General features: G+C 41.2%; 2 protein-coding genes across 3 annotated transcripts; one reads left to right on the top strand and one right to left on the bottom strand.

The window, feature by feature from the left end:
- The first annotated feature begins 43 nt into the window (after positions 1-43).
- Positions 44-3,904, top strand: LOC119017876 (serine protease 23-like). The gene is made up of 2 exons (XM_037095016.1): positions 44-511; positions 1,453-3,904. The coding sequence occupies exons 1-2, from the start codon at positions 486-488 to the stop codon at positions 2,636-2,638; spliced, it is 1,212 nt and encodes a 403-aa protein (XP_036950911.1). The 5' UTR covers positions 44-485; the 3' UTR covers positions 2,639-3,904.
- A 63-nt stretch (positions 3,905-3,967) lies between these two features.
- tmem39a (transmembrane protein 39A) lies at positions 3,968-19,148 on the bottom strand. Of its 2 annotated transcripts, XM_037095015.1 has the most exons (10): positions 19,054-19,148; positions 18,772-18,960; positions 13,503-13,716; positions 12,351-12,573; positions 11,997-12,080; positions 11,714-11,868; positions 10,005-10,362; positions 9,669-9,856; positions 9,463-9,583; positions 3,968-8,007 (listed from the first exon to the last, which is right to left on the bottom strand). In XM_037095015.1, the coding sequence occupies exons 3-10, from the start codon at positions 13,613-13,615 to the stop codon at positions 7,768-7,770; spliced, it is 1,482 nt and encodes a 493-aa protein (XP_036950910.1). In that variant the 5' UTR covers positions 13,616-13,716; positions 18,772-18,960; positions 19,054-19,148; the 3' UTR covers positions 3,968-7,767. The 2 variants fall into 2 exon arrangements, with proteins under 2 accessions (XP_036950910.1, XP_036950909.1); XM_037095014.1 differs by lacking the exon at positions 19,054-19,148 and having other exon boundaries at positions 18,772-19,047.
- Between the last annotated feature and the right edge of the window lie 565 nt (positions 19,149-19,713).

Genomic DNA, 19,713 nt, shown 5'->3' with positions numbered 1-19,713 from the left:
ATACATAAATAAACAGCTGCGGGTTTGACTGAGTCCTCATTAACCTCCCTGCTGAACCGAGGAGAGAGGAGTCGCCTGAAAGCAACACGATGAGCGCAGTAGCCAGCGGCAGTGATGGGATGTGTCACATGACCGTGCTGGGATCAGCTACACTCACTGTGCGTATCCTCGTCTGCAGATGTGACAGTGTGAGCTCAGTCAGTCAGGAGACCTCCTCCTCCTCCTCCTCCTCCTCCTCCTCCTCAGGCAGCGCACGATGATCCAAACCATCAGCCTCTCGAACGACTCCAAACTGTGCATGCGGATTAAATAACGCCGTCAGCTCCTGAGAGAAGAGCCGAGAGGTGTCTTTGTGCAGCAGGTCTGTTCATCAGCTCCACTCGCATCGCGGGCTCTGCCTGTTCTGGTCTGAGGGTGGGTGGGGTGGCGGGGGATTACCCCTCAGTGTTCAACCAGCAGCTCACCTGCAGAGACCAAACAAAACCATGCGCTCCCGGACTGCGCTCCCGCGGTAAGTCACCTCTCGCTCGGGTTTGTTTGTGCGTAAAGGAGGATTTACAGAAGCTAGAGGAGTCTGGAGGCAGGGAAGAAACGTGTTCGGGACAGGAGATAGGTTTTGAAGACGCAGTGCTAAATGAAAACGATAGATTAACGATATTTTAAAGGGGCACTCTGTAGTTTTGGAGACGAAATTCAAACTAGACTTGTAGTATTTACAGCATTAATGAGGTAATAATGCAAACTAAAATGTATTTTAAAAATATTTGTTTTTTCCGTCTCTTCTGATTAAAATCACACAGTGAAGCATTACAGAAAATGATTAGTAACTCCTACAATAAAGGAGCTAAACATGAGGCAGATAAGATGCAGATGTGTCGTTCTTTATGAAGGTGATGCTTTAATTTGTATCTCTGCACTATTTACCTGTGTCTCCTAATTAAATAGTGCCTGTTGAAGTGCAGACAGGGCTGTGAGGTGGGGGACGTCTGGGGAAACGAAAGCGCGACTGTGTTTAAGACACAAAGCTTTAATCACCCATAACCCTTTAATAAGTAAAGTCCATATTCAGTGCAACAGAAATGTTATTCGGCCTCTCTTGCAGGCTCAAGGCCAATCCCTCAGGCCGCTTCAGGAATTTTCCATCAGAGCCTAGTAGGGCCTGATCTTCGCCCTGTCTGTCATGTTTGCAGCATTATAAACAGTGGAAATACACAGCTGCCAAATTCCAGCGCAGATAAAAAAAAAATAAAATAAAAAGAAATTTGAGTTGAAACGCTCTCCCTCTACTCTCATGCCTGTAAATCCACGATACTGGGAGAGTATTTTCAGGGGAACCAGACATCCGGTCACATTGAGCAGAATTTGAGGTCTGCAGACGTGTTGGAGTCTGAAGATGGATGAGTCAGACACTCTGATGAATCACATTTCATCTTCCTTTTTCTGCATCCACAGGTTTACCTCCCTCCTGTATCTCCTTACCCTCCCCCTTGTCTTCTCCTCCTCCTTTTCCCGACCCCAGTGGGTTCTCCAGCGTGTCCCTGTGGTCCTCCCACAGCAGACGGAGGTTCGACCAACCCCTCGCTTCCTGTCTCCGGCCCGCTTGGATGTCAGCTCGCCCTGTGACCCTGAATGCCACAAGAAAGCCCCTCGCCCGAGCTACTGGGACCTGCGGCATTTCCTGGCCTATGAGACACTTAACTCTGACGGCCAGCTCACCGAGACCGCCATTGGGATCTACGGCTACAACCCCACTTCAAACACCAGTCCGGCTTCCTCCTCGGGGTCGTCTGGGCGGGCTGAGCGGCCACACGTCAGGAGAAAGCGCCAGATCTTTGGCCACGATGGGCGTTTCAGCATTGCCGGACAGGACTTTCTGCTTAAATATCCGTTCTCAGTGTCCGTGAAACTGTCCACTGGGTGTTCCGGTACGCTGGTGGGGGACCGTCATGTTCTCACAGCAGCTCATTGCGTTCACGACGGTAAAAACTATGTGAAAGGAGCCCAGAAGCTTCGGGTTGGGTTTCTAAAACCCAAGCAACGAGAAACACAGTCGCCCTCCATTTACCTTCGCTCAAACTTCACCAGCCACGTTAAGGGTGGCCCTGCTCCTTACGCCCCGCCAAATAACGACAAAATGAAGTTCCAGTGGATCAGAGCCAGGCGCACCCACGTCCCCAAGGGATGGATTAAAGGGAACGCTAATGACATTGGGATGGACTATGACTATGCGCTGCTTGAACTCAAGAAACCCCACAAACGCCGCCACATGAAGTTAGGAGTGAGTCCCCCGGCTCAGAGGCTGCCCGGGCGACGGGTCCACTTCTCGGGATTCGACAACGACCGCCCGGGCCAGCTGGTGTATCGGTTCTGTCGGGCCGGAGAGGAGACGTCAGACCTGCTGTACCAGCACTGTGACGCACAGCCCGGTGCCAGCGGCTCAGGAGTCTACGCCCGGATGTGGGATGGCCGGCGCCAGCGCTGGGAGAGGAAGGTGATAGGTGTGTTTTCTGGGCATCAGTGGGTGGAGCGACAAGGGGCGTCTCAGGAATTTAACGTAGCAGTGAGAATCACCCCTCTCAAATATGCTCAGATCTGCTACTGGATAAAAGGAAACTTTGTGGACTGCCGAGAGGGATGAGGAAGAGGTGGAGACTGAGGACGAGACACCACAGTCCTACATCATCATCAAACATCATACTGATATATTGGGGCCACAAGAATCTTCATTTCACACCACTACACAAGGCACTGATGTAACTAGAGCTGCAACTAATTTTTACTTCGATTATTTCTCGATTCATCGATTAGTTGTTCGGTCTATACAAAAATGCAAATAAGAAAGGTAAAAATGTCTGTCAGTGTTTCCTCAAATGTCTTGTTTTGTCCACAACCCAAAGATATTCAGTTTACTGTCATAGAGGAGGAAAGGAAACAGACACTATTCACATTAAGGAAGCTGGAATCTGATCATTTAGACATTTTCTTAAAAAATACAAACAAACACTGAAATGGATTTAAAAATTCATCAAAATAGCTGGCGATTACTACAACAACAACAACAGTTGAGAACTAATCGATGAATTATTGCAGCTTTAGATATCCAATATAAAAGCTTTGTTGCCACTATCAGTGAAGTAAAAATGCAGACAGATTCAATAATGACACTAAATTAAGTTTGTTTCATTTAGTTTTGCATCTTCACTCACATTTCAAAAGTATGAAAAGGCGACACTGGTGTTGGCTGGGGAGACGCCATGTGGTTTGACGGAACAGAAGCAGGTTTATCTGCTGCTTGGGACATTTATCTGGATAATAATGTTATCCGGAAGATCATCAGACCTGGAACGTGGACTTATGAAGATGTTTTGGAACAAGGGGCCCCTCAGATAACAAGGAGCAGGATGGTTCAAACTGTTTCACTATAGCCTTTTTATCGTGCTCATACTAAAGATTGCACTGTTAAAACTCTTGAAGTTTTTCTACTGAAACTGATTATTTGTGTGGATGAATGTACAAGTCAGCTACCAAAGGTGCCAACAGTTGATCATGTATCTCCTGTCACTGGACACACTACTTATCTAAAACCATCGTGTACTCTGCCCGCTAAATCAGCAGTGTTTTGGAGAGAAAGATACTAAATGTTTGCAGATGACTCTTGCCACAGCTGCAGATAACTTGTCATAGGAAGCACATGCTGTTGAATGTTGTACTTTAATGCTTAGCTCCCCCTGGTGGCAAAGATCAAACATTACAGGTATCCTCAGTGAACATTAAGCAGACTTAGAATAGGCCTACAATAAGCACTTTTTACTTCCTCCTCATTTAACATTTGTGAAAATGCATCATTTGTGTTTTAGAAACAGACGCCTGCGGTGATTTCATGAAATATATGCTTTGAAATAAGTGACTGCGTCCCAGATTTTTTCCTCAGTCTGGTCATCCAACATATCACACACGCAGCACAATCTTTGTTTAAACACCATTTGTTTTATTTCAGATTTCAAAAAGCATTTTTCAGAAATGCTGTGGGGAAACTGAACACTGTAAAAAGCCGAAATATGAGGACCAGCTCCTATGACTTCTCCAGCACCGACACATTCATCAACAGGCTCAACCATGACTCTGAAGCTGCATCCTGGGATATGGCACATACAAAACAAACCGAGACTCAAATGTGTTATAATTATGGGGCAAACAGATGAACATCGTCAGCATCAATCACAAACTTGTCCTCAAAATTGATGGAGACTGGAGGAAGATCAAGTACACTTCGGGGCCAATGTGGTCACGAGGTGATAGAATCTGATGTCTTTCCAAATCTCGTTTCACCAAACCAAAGAAATCAAACGCATGTGTTGATGATGTTATTTGAGAACTGACAAAGAAGAAGGATTTGTAGCAAACAATGCATCTTATGAAAAAAATTAATTGCTGTGGATGTTCACAAATGAAGGATGGTGCTCCCAAATACAAAAATATGCCAATTCAAGTCAGCAGCATTCAATTAAAAGTTATGCTACATTCAAGTGAAAAACGGACGCAAACAAAACATAAGCACCAAGGAACCGATTTAAGGACTGAGTTTGCAGAGAAAGCAGAATAATGGGCCCGTGTATGGTAGTTGTGATTCATCAAAGATCCCCCACAAATCTGCTGAGGCACAGAGGAGCACCAGTGATCCAGATGTGCACAGTGGTTCATCTCAAAAGTGCTTTCCTCCACCCTGTTCACACTCAAGCTGAAACCGAAATCAAAGCAGTCACTGCGAGATTTGCACCGGAAATGTTAGCTGCAGTGGAATAGTCTTTTTTTGTTGTTGCTTAAGATGGTTCCTAACTGAGATGACATTTAATTATCCAAGTGGCAGCCATGATGCAAGCTCGCCAAATACTCTAAATGCTTAGGAAAGGAGATTCAATACTTCCTTTCTTATCTACTTCAATATAGCATACATGCTGAACCATTGAGCAGATAATGCTGTACCACAACTCCTGGTGACACAAGTGTGAGTACAGTCTGATTCTCTTAGCACCGTGGTTGCCTTTTTTTCTTGATCCTTACTTATTCTCCTTCACATCTTTTCTTGACCTCATGACGATTTCGACTGAGGTCAAGCAAAGAGGTTTAGGAAAAGACACTCTACCTAATCCAAATGCAGCCACTGATAATCAGATGTTCTTCTACTGCTAAAAGAGACTTTCTTTTCAAACTGTATTGATCTCTATCTGACATCAGCTGATCAGGTTGACAATGACCCTTAACACCAACCCAAGAGGAACCTACTTAAGAGTAGGACGGTGTTCAACAAGCGTGACTTAACAGAAAGGCAACAACATGCAAGGCAACCTGTGCGTCACACCATTCTGGTAACTGAGAATACATGAACTGGTAACAAGGTTTTCTTCACCCTTTGACTTTCATCGTCCATGTAAATGTCACTATTAAAACTTCCTCTGCTGTCTAATCCAAACGGGAGCGTGATGACTGCAGTGGGTGAAGGGTTAGGTCCTGGGACGTACCAGCATTAATCTTTATTACTGGCCACATTCGTTCTCTTAACTACATCCAATCCACAATGAGATGGACCCCGTGTCATGTGGTTCCATTGTGGTCCACGCATTCAGGCACCAAAATTTAATCAAATAAAAGTGAGTGGGTGACCTTTCAGAACATAAATGAATCACAGAAGATCAGTATGGCAAGTGTGGTACGACATCAGTATGATTTTGTACTTAAATAATCACCTGGTACAGCAGCAGCCCTTCAAAGTAATCACAACCAGGGCAGGAAGGGCTGTGTGACAAGATAACGACACCTTCTGACATTTTAACCGTCAAACGGACATAGTTTAAGGTGTGCTTTGAGTTCAAAGATAGTACCTCAATCCCTCCTCAGTTGCTGAGGCCCTGGTGTGCGTTTTTAAAGGCTGGTACTGTAACTGCCCTCCAGATAGCCAATGGTGAGAGACAAGCAGACACTCGTAGTAAAAACACAGTAACAAAATGAGTGAGGAAGAATACAGCATTCTCTGCAGAGGCAGTGGACGAGAGTACCTAAGCTGTTTTTCCTACATGCTGATCTAAAAAGGTCAGTTTGTAGGAACATTTTAAAAATCCCCACTGATGCTCTGGTTAAAGCGAAGTTCAGAATCTTGGGAAGTACAACATTTTCTTTCTGGTGGCGAGTTAGATGGGTTGGATTTCATCAGCACATCAAATGTGAAGCTGAAGCATGCAGCTAATTTACTCATCTGGTAACGAGGGGAAACGGCAAGCCTGGCCAGGTCACACAATCTGCCGACCAGCACCTTTAAAGCTAACTGTATCAATGGATCAAACGTTTTCTATTTTACAGGAGGAAATGTATCATTTACCACATCAACTTATTGGAGGCTTTATGGTTGTCAAGCAATGGCAGATAAAATCTGTAAAAGTGTTACACTGTTATTTTTATTTGAATTAAACAAAGAAGACTTTATGTGTTAATCAGTGAGTTTTATAGATGCTGTAGGCAGTTGTTTTCAGCATTGATAGAACTAGGCTAGCTGTTTCCACCCATTTCTAGTCTTTGTGCTAATGATGAAGGATACGTTTTTGTAGTCCTCAAAACATTTCTGGAGCTTCACAACTTAACAGTGATGCATGCTACTGTGAAGCATTAGAATTAGATGTGGACCTGAAACAATTGAAAAATAAAAATAATATAAAAAGTAGATTCTTATATATTGTCCAATGTAATTGACTCCTGAGATCCATAATAAATGTGAGAATGTTATTTTCACCCTTTTAAAAGCAGAAATATTACACTGTAACGGCTGAGCTAGAATTAGCAGGTGAAGAGCTTGACTGAAGGTGTAAATAATGTCTTTTCAAATCAAATGGATCTCTGGTAATCGGCAGACTTCTGGATGAGCTGTATGGCACCGTTTTAAGTTTTTCTATGAATCAAAACTAGGTCCGTGAAGCTTCTTGAGTTGTTTAGTAGAATTCTACTTGCCATTTTGCTGAGAAGCTCCAGGAATGTTTTTGCGGACTAGAAAACTTCACCCGACTTTCCATCGGCATAAAGGCAAGGAGATGATGATTAAATTTCCATTTCTGGGTGAACTTGTCCTTTAAGCTCCGTGTCCGCATGCTGTAGCCTCACATTTAATTAGTCTCTATCATCTCATTTAACTCTCAATCAGAAAACAAACAGCACATTTCAATGTACTGCTTTAAATTCCCAAGGGAAAGGTGCCTAGAGCAGTGACAGTGTTTGCGTACTGCCAACATTAACCTCAACATCTGTTTCACTGGTTCTAGTGCCTCAAGGTTGAAGCAGAACGGCCCAATCAGGATTCAGGATCTCAGGCACAACTCCTTCCACTGCTCTGGATTGATCGTCTGATTGAACTGACTGTCAGAAGCCAAGTACACTCTGTGATTGGCCACCTGCACTTAAAATATCTTTGGTGAAAGTCACCTCCTGGCATTCCCTGACCTCCCTGTCACCTAGCAACAACATAACACAACATGCTAATGTTGTCAGCGTGGTAATGCCCGGCGTAACTCGAAATAGTATACAAAATAAAAATATTCTTTTAAATAGGTATATATAAACATTGCATTAAAAATAGAACCGTATCAAAACACGATCATGAGTTCACAGTCTGTCCCTTAACCTCCAAGCAAGAGCGCCAAATAAACCCCCTGATCTCTACCAGACCTCCACCCAGCTCCCCTCCACATCCAGAGTTCGTAGGTGAGGTCTCACTGTGAAGAGCCTTTACTGCGACTTCAGCCCCAAACTGTTGGAGGACAGAGGGTATGAGTAGGCTTTGCCCAGCACTATACGGTCTCGGAGCAGTTTAAAAAGGACATAATAGTTGCAGCAGAGAATAAGGCCCAGAGACAACGTGTGGTTCCAACGCTCAGAGCGCAGCAGAGAGTATAACTGGTACAAAACCACACTGGACTCGATCCAGATCAGCAGGTTCAGGATCCGCAATGGCTTGTGGAACAGGAACTGAAGAGAAGATCAGAAAACAAAACCATGTCAAAGATTCAGACATGTGATATGCAGGGGGCGGACATAATAAAATGTAAATCACGGCAAGCTTAAGGGGGGTATACACATAAGGATTTTAGAAATCTTAAGAGATTTTTTATCTGTAGAGCCCCCACACATGAATATTTAAAAATCAGCTTTGATCATACTCTGTGTGATGTGCTCCGATATTCTCAGCACAGGACACCACACATGTAAAGATCATCTGTCTCACGGCCAGTCTAGAATCTAGTCCTCCGAGCCAGAAATATCGCGCCATCAAACGTGATGTACAGTTACTAATGGCAACAACCTCAGCGTCACCAGGCTCTTCATAGACGGAAAAAAAAGAGTAAATAAACGTTTTAAAACATGAAAGACATGGAAGACATACAAGTGGGAATATGCACACACACACACAATACTGGCATTAACCATCAGTATGACGTCAACGGTAGCATTGACATTAAAATGGCTGATTCAAACACCCCCAAAGGAAAGCGAGATCTCCCTTCATTTACATCCGCTTCCGTGTTCCTCAGTCCGCTGGTTGGCTACGTTGCGTTTCACGTCACATTTCATGGAGTAGTGACTTAGGAGTCGTCTGCTTTCCCCACACACAAAGATTTCCATTGTAAATATTTAACAAGTTTAACATTTACAATTGTTGGAAGCGACCTGTTTCTGAGCAAATTATTAGGACAAATTAATTAAACCTCGGAATCTGGTCTGGAAAATCAGACAGTCAGAATTTATTCTTATTGATTCAACAGACCGCTCACATTAAATTAAAGCCGAAATGACTATTTTTGATGAATAAGTTAATCAGTTGATCGAAACAAAATTATCCAACTATTTCAACAGTGCATCACTTGTTTAAGATTTTTTTTTAAGCAAAAAACACCATCTCATCATCCTGGTGTCAGTTTCTCCAATGTAAGGATTTTTTGCTTTTATCTCTTTTATATAGACAGATTAAGTCATTTGATGCAACGCATTGCTCTTATCAATCATTGTGGAGCTGACATGATAAATGTCAAATGGGAGAGCTGGAGTTTTCTGAGGATAAAAGGATTTAAAAGTTATTCCAGTGATTCTTGGTGCGTCTTCTCTTCTCGCCACCATTCTGAATTTATGATGCCATATCTCAAAATGAAAAGAGATACAAAGACAGTAATACAATAGAATTGCAGGCCAGCCACTTGGTGGTTGGGACACAGCACTCCAGCTTAAATGATAAATACAGTCTTCAAAATATCTGTCCACTGCAGTTCCAGAAAGGATGTGGCTGTGCGACCTAAGTACAATTCTGCCGATGTTGTCAAGAGTGGCTTTTCGCCTGTGACAGAACATTTTTCCAAGAATGATCTTACTATTATGAATAATGTACAGGCTACACTCAAAGTCCATATGATATAAAGCAGAGGTACTCACATAAAACCTTGCATGAGAGACATCAGAGGGCAGAGCGACATTATAGGGCCCAACTGCCTTATAAAGAGATCGACTGTGTCGTACCAACACCCCCTGAGGCCAAATGGTACTTTCTGACCACCTGCAAAACATAAACACCACAGTTATACACAAAACACTGACAGTCATTTTTAAACCTCTGTGTGTGCACAGAAAGATCCACTCACACATGCTGAGGTGCATTGCTGTATGAGCCGTGCTCCAGTTTCTGCCAGCGGCCCAGGTGAGCTGCAGAGCGATGAAGCAGGTCGCAGTAGCTGGGGGGCAGCAGCTGACTCATCAGCATCACAAACGCATTGATCCACACCATTATCAGATGCTCACATGACCAGCGCATGTCATAGTACTGGGTGCTCTATGGAGACAGAAGTACAGAATTAGAGACAGATAAAGAATCAAGAATACAGGCAAGACCGTAGGAAGCTTGTACTGAAGGGACGGTGGAGCATGAAAGCAACCTCAACAATAAAAAAGGAGAAGAACAGCAAGTGGCCAATACCAACCTTGACAAAGCAGAGAGGCAGGAAGGCGACATAGTAAGCACTGAACAGGGAGTTGAACAGCACTTCCTTGATCCGCCGGTTGAAGTCGCTCTTCAGCTCCTCCACCTCTGCACGAATCAACTCCGGTGTGTGCGAGTGTGTGTGTGGCGGACAGGTGTGGATAGGCATGTGCGGGGGGCTGGAAAACTGCTCTCTGAGGTTCTCTCGCAACAGGAAGAGGAAGTCACGTGGGCGAAAGAACGGGGTCTCCGTTAGTTCAGTCTGCTGGTGGTCGGCTGGGTAATCGCAGTCAGGCGGCGCCGTTTGGCTTTTACCCCCCTCCTGATGGAAACAGCAGAGCGGGACGTACACACCAAATCTGGCATGGGAGGGAGAGAGAGGGCGGTGTGTGGACAAAGACAAAAGAACAGAGCAGCGAGTTTTACTTTCAAACGATTGCAGGATAAAAGGATGTATGATGTGAAAACATCATGTATATTTAAAATAGTGGCAAACTTTACAGGAGGGTACACAACTTCCATTGCCACATAACTTATTTCTTGTGATGTTCTTTTCTTTAAGTTTGTTCATTTAAGTGGAACTTTTTATGGTGCTTTCTTGGCCAGGGCTCCCTTTGTAAAAGATCATTTGAATCTCTCAATTATAAAATGAAGGTTAAATAAAAACAATTGAACAAAATTATCATTTTTCAGTTCAATTCAAATTCAACAAAGATAACCTGGGTCAGGTGTTACAACAACTGTGGTTCATGTGCATCAAGAAGATTTCACATATGTGGTGGCAAAATAGATTTCAATACATGGCTACAACCCATAAATGTGTATGTGCATGCAGGTGAGTTAAAGCATCACTATCATATACTCATAAAAGCATGGTCATAGTCTAACTCTGGTACTATGCATCAAATGTCAACATTTACTCTTTAATATTGTACATGGTCCCTCTACAAATAAAGATGAATTAAACTGAAGTAAATCATCAACTTGGAAGTGCCTGTCTCCAGCAAAAATATGGGCCAGCAGGTGGAGCATCAAAGCAGTAACACCCTCACTTATGCATAACTTAATATTAATTTAAGTTAATATTATTTAAAAGAGAGAGTAAGATTAAAAAAAATCTCCCTCACACACACTTGTCATGAATGAGGAAATTGGCTATAGGCCCCAGAACTCTTCTTCTTACCAGGCTGTAAATACATTTATTTCTGCTGTAAAGTTGAGCCTTTTGACACAGGGGTCTTATGGGGTCAAATCCCTCTAGGAGCATTTGAGGAACTGCAGTTTTTGGCAATTTTTGTGTTGGCTTCATTTTTCAGCCCCAGAGGTTGCAGCTTGGTCACTGTGCTTCAAATAAATTGCTTATTTGATTGCCAAACAACCGACCGAACCCTTTATCTGTACAACAGTGGAAGATGGGGCTACATTCAGGAAATTCTTTTCGAAACAACAATTTGACATCGCTGCACAAAATGAAGTAGCCGAGGTGAGAAAATAAGGTTGGAGGCTGAACTTAACACAACTCCCTCAGCTTATGTGTAAACAATTACATCTACATTTATTCTCATTTGTATGATTAATTACATCTTCCACCTCTGTCCCTTGAACTGGGGCCTTACACAACAGGTGTAAGTACAGTCGCTTTCGTCAGATGACAGCCTGTATAAGCACATCCTGGCCTTTGGAGGGGGTTGGCGGTTAAGAAAAACTCACGGGTATCCCAGGAAGAGCAGGTTGAGAACAGAGTGGTTCTTGCAGAGGTTGACCAGCGTCCAGCAGAGAACCCAGCCACACATGGTCAGCAGGCTGAGCCGGGCTGCTATCAGAACCACGTAGCGGAGCAGTGATCCACCGCTGCTCTGAGAGACCTTGGCGAGACAGATGATAGAATTAAGAGATACTGTGGCACCGACTCTGCCCCGAGAAGGGTTTGATTACCACATTGATATGTGGACTGAAGTCTGTTAGCCAAGTGGATAATGGTCTGTGTGTTTACCTCTGAAACTATTGTCCAAACAAGCCTCCTGGCCAACATGACAGTGATGAAAATAGCCAAGTGGTAGTCCATTAGATGAAAGTTCTGCAGGAGCAAAGCAGATCATGAGTTTTTCATGAAGACATTTTTAATTTGTACACATTAAACTTAGACCTGAACCTGCCTAATGAAAAAACTTTTACGTTCCCAAAAAAATAAAGAAATCAATGTATAGGATATTTTTCTAAAAATTAAAAACTGCATAGAATGTGAAGAAAAAGCAACTTATTTTGAATGCAATTCATAGCCCTTTAGAAAGAGAAGGCAGTGATTCCAAGTCACTAGAAACAACACAGCTAGTGTGTGAGTTCTTACAAGCGAGGTAGAGGCAGCAGGGTGGCTGTATGGGTACCACCAGACCGTCCTGTATATGTTGATGTACTGGACAAACAAGGCCACCAGCAAGTAGAGAAAGAGCAGGAACTCAAACAGCAGGCTGCTATCCAACGGCAGCTCGGGAATCCTCGAGTGGCGGACAGGCTCTGGAGTGATGAGGGCCGAGAGGGGGGGTGCGGACAAACCCACCGAGTTACTGCTCCTGAGAGAAGACATGGTTATTACAAACTTGCAGACAGATGTATCTGTGATGCAGAATTTGTTTAGAACAATGTGTCACACCACACCTTCTGCAAGTTAAAATAACAGAAACATTTACATAAAAACAGTTTCTACTTCTCCAGCACTGTAAATGAATGTATTTTAATGAGCTATCATTGTCAAAGGAATTAAAGAAACAACTACAGATAGTCGTTATGTTTTCATCATCGCTCAGCCGACTCACATGGAAATGATTAATATGTGAATGTAGAACATGTGTAGGTGATGGTTGCTGTTTCCTCCCAACTCCCCACGAGGAAATGCCTTGCTCAGCTTGGCAGGGAGAGGGGAGGGAAAACACCAACATCCCCCACAGGTGAGGATGCCTCAGAGTCTGCAAGGGGATGCGGGTGTGGAAGTGGAGCTTTTGAAATACTGAATGAACAGCAGCAGAGTAGCTGCTAGGCAAGCTAGGCAATTAGAAAAGTTAATCCGTTCAATTTGGCTGCCTAAAAGCAGCCTGCAGGTTGACCTTTATTGTCGTTTTTTGTAATTCAAATGATTTGTGAAATTGTGAAAAAAAGTTCAATTATAGTCTAAGGTGACATCTTCAAAAGACTTGTTCTGAGGGACTCCAAGATGGTTTATAATAGGAAAAATCAAAATTTTGTCAAATAAATGTCCTTTTCTTACATCAATCAACTAATCATTCAGCTCTTGTAAGAATGACCAAAGCTAATATTAGTTAATATTCATTTATTCAATTAATACAGTTTCTGAAACTTTTTTTTTAAACAAAGTGAACAACAAAGAGGATTAAAGCCTTACTGTCACAAGCTCTACAGTGTGAACTAAAGGGTTGGCCTACAGACTGTTCAGACAAATCGTGTGTTGTTATTAAAAATCATTTTAATTCTTCAGTGTGCTCACCTGTTCCTGAGTCCTGTACCATTGCCAAGGTTGCCTCCAACCAGAGTCTGCAGGGATGGCAGAGCAGAGCGACTTAGCTGCTGTCTGCTGGGACCCCTGCGACCTCCTGGCATGGTCGCCAGTTACCGTGGCAACCACGCACGCCGCCCACCAACCAACAGCCGCTGGGACTTCCCTCGTTCTCCTCAGTGAGCCACCGTGTACAGCCAGGCCACTGCAGAGGAAACCAAAAGACAAGAGGGAGTCAGAACGAGAAAAGTAAAGATTAGATCAGGAAAAAAACAAACAGACCTGAGGCTCCATCAACATTTACAAAACTACAGCGAAGTTAAAAAATTAAGCATTTAGAAACCATATCAGACCCGAGGTATTTACTTTACATGACAAATAAGTAAACAGTAGTAATTTTAATTAGGCAAAGATTATATAGCACTGGTCTGTTTTTTTATACAAGCTGTTTCTTATTATTTTATATCTTATCTACTACTTTATTTAGTCAGCAAGGTCCCATTAAGATACAAAACCTCTTCTGGTGAGTGTGTTTGTTAATCAGCAAAATTGCTTCAAAGTGTATTAGATATCTGAAAGGGGAAATTACTGCACTACTACAGCACTACTGGGCTTTAACTTAAGCATCTGCTTAAAATAGTTAACATGTTCCATCATCGCTGCTGTGGACAAAAGATAAAGCCAAACAGATTTTTACTGCACTGTGTAATTTGTGTGTCCTTGAAACAGCCGTAGCACCTGTGACACAGCTTTATGTGAATCAGCTGTATTCTGAAACATGTAAACACATTTATGTTTATTTAGAAAAGGTTAAAAGAAGCGAACCAATGTCAAAATGGTTGTATTCAAAACCAAACTACTTGTCTCGTTTGGCACCGCTTCTACCAGTCTTTATCAAACCTAGTGTGGTTGACAGACATGACAAGTTATCATGACTTTAACCATGTCAGACAGTAGTACATCTCAACCCTCTTGAACCTGACAGGGTTTTCCCCAGGAAATAACTTATCAGGGGTGGTGAGCCATCCATATCCTGACGCATCTTGTTTCATGTTCAATTTAGATAGTAGATGACAACAGACACAATAATTTAATATATGGTGCTGGTTTTTTGAAACGTTTAAATTAGATTTTGTAAATGAAGATTTATTCATGATGTAAGAAGATGTTGTGTTTATTTCAATATTTTACAACACTAACTTCTTAGCCATACATGACTAGGACTTTGGAGTGTTTGTCAAACAGAACACATTTTTGTTTGGTTTTGTTGGTTTGATTAATTGCCATCTTTAAATTAATTGTTTGATTTATTTTTCCAAGACAAAATGTCAAACATTTGCATTTTCCAGCCTCTTCTCTGCTTTTTTGCTGTCACTTATGATAGTAAATTGAGAGTTTTTGGATTCCACATTTTTTGTAATGAACCATATAATTAAAACATGAAAATAATTGGCAGATTAACTGAGAATGAAAACAGTTAGCTGATGATTTTAGATCATGATCACTTTCTAAAGGCACCCAAAGCAACTTTTCAAGTGAATTGTAGCGATCCGGTTATAAATGTCCTCTTATTTGTGTCTCCAAATTTCACATAACATCATTGACAAGCAGGTCTGTTACAAGAAAAAACCAACACAGTGATATAGTAAACTTACTGATTTATAAGTTGGCCAATATTGGCCGATCACAGTTATATAATATATATATATATATATATATATATATATATATATATATATATATATATATATATATATATATATATATATATATATATATATATATATATATATATATATATATATATATATATATATATATATATATATATATATATATATATATATATATATATATATATATATATATATATATATATATATATATATATATATATATATATATATATATATATATATATATATCGGATAACATGCCAAACATTATGAGAAGATATAAAAAAAAAAAAAAAGAGACAGATGCTTGGATATTCTATAATCATTGTATTCCCAGAGAAGTTTACTCTTCCAGTAATCTATCATTTTGGACAATAGAGTTTATTGTTCAACTGTAAAATATCCTGCATCCATTTCATGTCTTTGTTATAAGTGTTTGACAACCACATTTAAGGACTGGACTAATTACTTCCTGTGTCTAATCCTTTGGTGATGTATTGTAAATAAAGCCACATGAGGAAAGATCGATCTTTGATGCAATATTGTCTTTTAATGGTACAAATGGAGAAATGCAAATGGCGTGCTGTTTAATTGGTTTGCATTTTACAGGGAAACATTTCTAGTCTAACCACACTGATATAAACTGCATGGACAAAACATTAGACACTCTACTCAGTATAATGCATTAAAGCTCTACCACTACAGCCTCTAAATGGTCATACAGTAGAATCAACATCTCTTCAAAACAGTTTTGACATACACTAAACATCTTAAACTCCATGAAACTGGGATTTATTGCAGGACTCTTGAATCAGACTGCATTTATTTTAGCTCAAAGCTCTTAATAAACTGGAAACTGAGTGAACAGAAACTGAAGTAATTAGCTGCCCCTTAAGTTTCACTTCATAGACAGTGTACCAGACCAGAGAACAGTCCTGAATCCTTCCTGGTGGCATCACTCCTGGCCAGTGTCAAACCTTTTCTTAACAAAGCAAACATACTACAACTACCCAGAGTTTCAGGCCTGTGTATGTGCAGTCTATCTGCTTAAGGCCACAGTGAAGACCTGGAAGTGTTTGTCCATGTCAAATAATTGACAAGGTGTATGTTTTCATTCATTCAATAGCTAACATGTGTTTTAGTACAAGAGCAGTGAAACGATGCTGCCAGAATGCTGGCATTTGCAAAGGTAACTGACAAAGTCAAATACTGAATCCGTCAACACTACCTGGGGATTATACCTCAGCCACTCCTTGGTGTATCAATAAATGTTAAAAACGGGCGTTCCTAGTCACAGCTCACATTTAACCTCAACATTAACATCAACAATCGCTCTTGGGGTATACCAGTGAAGTACAAGGACAAATAATACTGACACACCTAGATAAAAGACAGCCATTAAGAACAGATTCTTCAAAAAAAGACTCTGGTAAAAGTCAAGGTACCACTTCAACTTCTTTACTCTGGTAAATGTAAGAATGTATCCCTCTGAAGGACATTTCTGTGCAAAGCGAATGACCCTCACATCATATAAACTTAATTCAAAGGCTATTAAACTTAAAAGGTCCAGTCCAAGATGATCCTAAATGCACCAGAAAGATATTTGATTGTTGAGTTTCACTCCTGGATGGTCAAATACTGACATTTTAGGTTGTGAAGGCATTGTATATAATTGATAATCAGTCTCTCAAATGCATTAACAGTAACAAGCGCTATAATAATGGGCCTGTTTTGGAAATATAAAGGGTAGAAAGAAATGTGTAGAAATGTAGGGAGTGAAATTAAAAAGCTGCAAGAAAATAAATAGAGTACAGATACCTGAAAAATCTATTTAAGTACAGTAACAAAGTCCCTGTTCTATGTTACTTCCAACCTCTGGTTTTTAGGCAGAAATGCCAACATGTCTCTCGTTCCAGCTGCTTAAACCTGAGGATTTGCTCTTTAAGCAATAGTGAACAGGACATTTGTGTGTCTCCTGGACTATGGTGGACATATATTTCATAATTTTCAGTCCATTTCATAAAAAAAAAAAAAAAAAAAGATGATGAAAAGAATTCACGACATTCAATGAAGTCCCATCTGAACTAGTACTGTAACCATATGTCATGCTATTACAGAATGATATTATACTGATGGACATGAAACGTAAGATAAATATGATTGATAAAAATGCAAATAATGTATTTATGTTTTTGATAAGGATCATATATCAGTTATGAATTGATTTTCCATAGTAGCCAAATTAAGCATTTTCATTTAACCACACATATTGTTATTAGCTTGCAAGGTTTTATTTCATGTATTGACCTATAACCTCACGGTTTATCACACCTTTTAGCACTGTGAATTATGACCGGTCCCAAGTATGAACTGTTGGACTTACGTTTGCACACTGACCTTGCTGATTTATGGTGCAAGTGTTTGTGCACAGTAGCACTCTGCGCTCACCGGATGCATGTCGGCTGTTGTGGGTACACCCAAGGTTGTCTGGCCAGCTGGATATTGTTTTGGGAAAATTCATTTGAGTTTAGATTTAGACCATAAAGGAAGTCATTGAGTGATTTATGGAGACAAATATCTAAACATAGTCATCAAGTGTTTGACACTTTCTTTTGCTTTGTGCTTTTCATTATTTTAAAAATGTGTTCATCTGTCTGCTTTTCTATTAGATTATTTTTTTGTTATTTGCTATCTGTCATTTTTTGTTCTTTATGTACTGGAAATAAACATTTCCATATCGTAACTCTCATCTGAACTAGTGTAGCTGTAACTAAAACCCATAACATTTGGTACAATCTCTTCTCATCACCATTCAATGGGACTGAAACATAAAATAAAAATAGTCCCGCCCCACTTCATCAGCCAGTAACAGGCATCTGAAGTGGAGCACAAACCTGAGGCAGATAACATCCAGCCTCAGTGTATATCAGCATGTCCTTTCTACAGCTAAGACTTGATGGAGATGATACTACAGTATGCTGCACACAGCGTGTAGCCTCAATATTAAGTATATCAAAGTGGAATCTTCAACAGGAAACAGCCGTTAACACACACACACACACACACACACACATACACACACACACACTCTTTGAGTAGAAAGTCAAGAGTGAAAACAGGAACTGTGACATAGGGAAATTAACTACAGTGGAGGGATTGCAGGATGATATTTTGCCATTTTGTGGAAGTGCAACACGTTTCTGGTTTTCACCACAAGTGCTTTAAAAGTGTGACAAAAAGCGACCGAGCAGCGGGAGAAAGGTGTTTCAAAACGTGGCTGTGTTGAGCTGGTGTGTTTGTTGGACTGCACTGACTTTACTTCAGGGAACACTTTGTTAAGAGGTGGGTTGTATTTTCTTTCTTCTTTTTTTTGTTTTGTTGCAGGGACCTGCTAAGACATGTACTACAGCTGCCTGTCTGAATCATGACATCAGGCAGCGTTGTCATTTTGTCCACCACGGAAACTTGGAGCACACTTTAGCAAAGGCGTTTAAAATAGACAGACTGAAGCTAGTAGCTAGCTCTTAGCTCGCAGAATCAACGCTAGGGAGTTTAGAAAGCTGTGTAAAGCCACGGCTACTCACACAACATCGACGGCATACGGAGGGGTGAGCTGAACGAGGATGCATCAGTCAGTAGTGTGGCTTCCAGCCTGACGAGTCCAGACAGCACCGAGCATTTCTCCTCCTTCCAGCTTCAATTTACCCGACTGCACTGCTGTGGCGAGGGGCTACGACGGCACCGGTGATGCTGGAGGGTCGCTTTCTGTCCGACTGTAAACATATAACGGGTTTGAAAGTTAGCCCTGGGCTTCACGAGCAACAGTGTAAATGCGTTGCACAGAGACCGACGTGGCAAACCCGCACCTCCTCTCAGTGCGACGTCATCAGAGCGCGACTTAAACAAGACTGCACTGCACAGTCGCAGTTTGATAAACCACACACGGCTGGTCTGGAGTCAGTGCCGCCCACATCCTTTCTACTTCTGATAATGGTTATGTATTTATTGTCAGTGACATTTATCGGCGTCTTTCAACAAGCATTTTTTTCATTAACAGAAATAGCCAACGTAGCATTTTGATGACTCGTTAAGCTTATTTGTTTATTATATAAATCTATGAATGTATTAAAGGGAAGTCCACCAGTTTTACAAGTCTTGGGGAGTTCCACTGCATGATAAGCAAAAGTGGTGTGAAGGATTTTTTGGCTCTAGAGTAAGCTGCTTGTGTCTGATAAAGTATTAAGTAACTTGCATTTGCTGTGCAATTCTCGTTGTTAAGATGAGTACTACACTCACACTCAACATTAAAACATTGTTGCCTTCATTTTGAATTTGGCTACTGATTACCTTTTCTTCTCTGAGGATTGCAGTCCATATTATTTATTCAGCAAACCAGTTTAAGAAGTTAGTCCTGAGTCCTGATTGGCAGCTGTTTTGGTTATTGATTCATAGTTTTTAACTGAGGTGTACACACAGTCTTCGCTGAAATATAAGTACAGATACTTGTATAACAGTACACAGGTACA

This window comes from Acanthopagrus latus, chromosome 4 (genome assembly GCF_904848185.1).
Source record: "Acanthopagrus latus isolate v.2019 chromosome 4, fAcaLat1.1, whole genome shotgun sequence".
Classification (NCBI taxonomy): Eukaryota; Metazoa; Chordata; class Actinopteri; order Spariformes; family Sparidae; genus Acanthopagrus; species Acanthopagrus latus.
The sequence above is the reverse complement of the archived record's forward strand: the minus strand, read 5'-3'. Positions and strand labels throughout refer to the sequence as shown.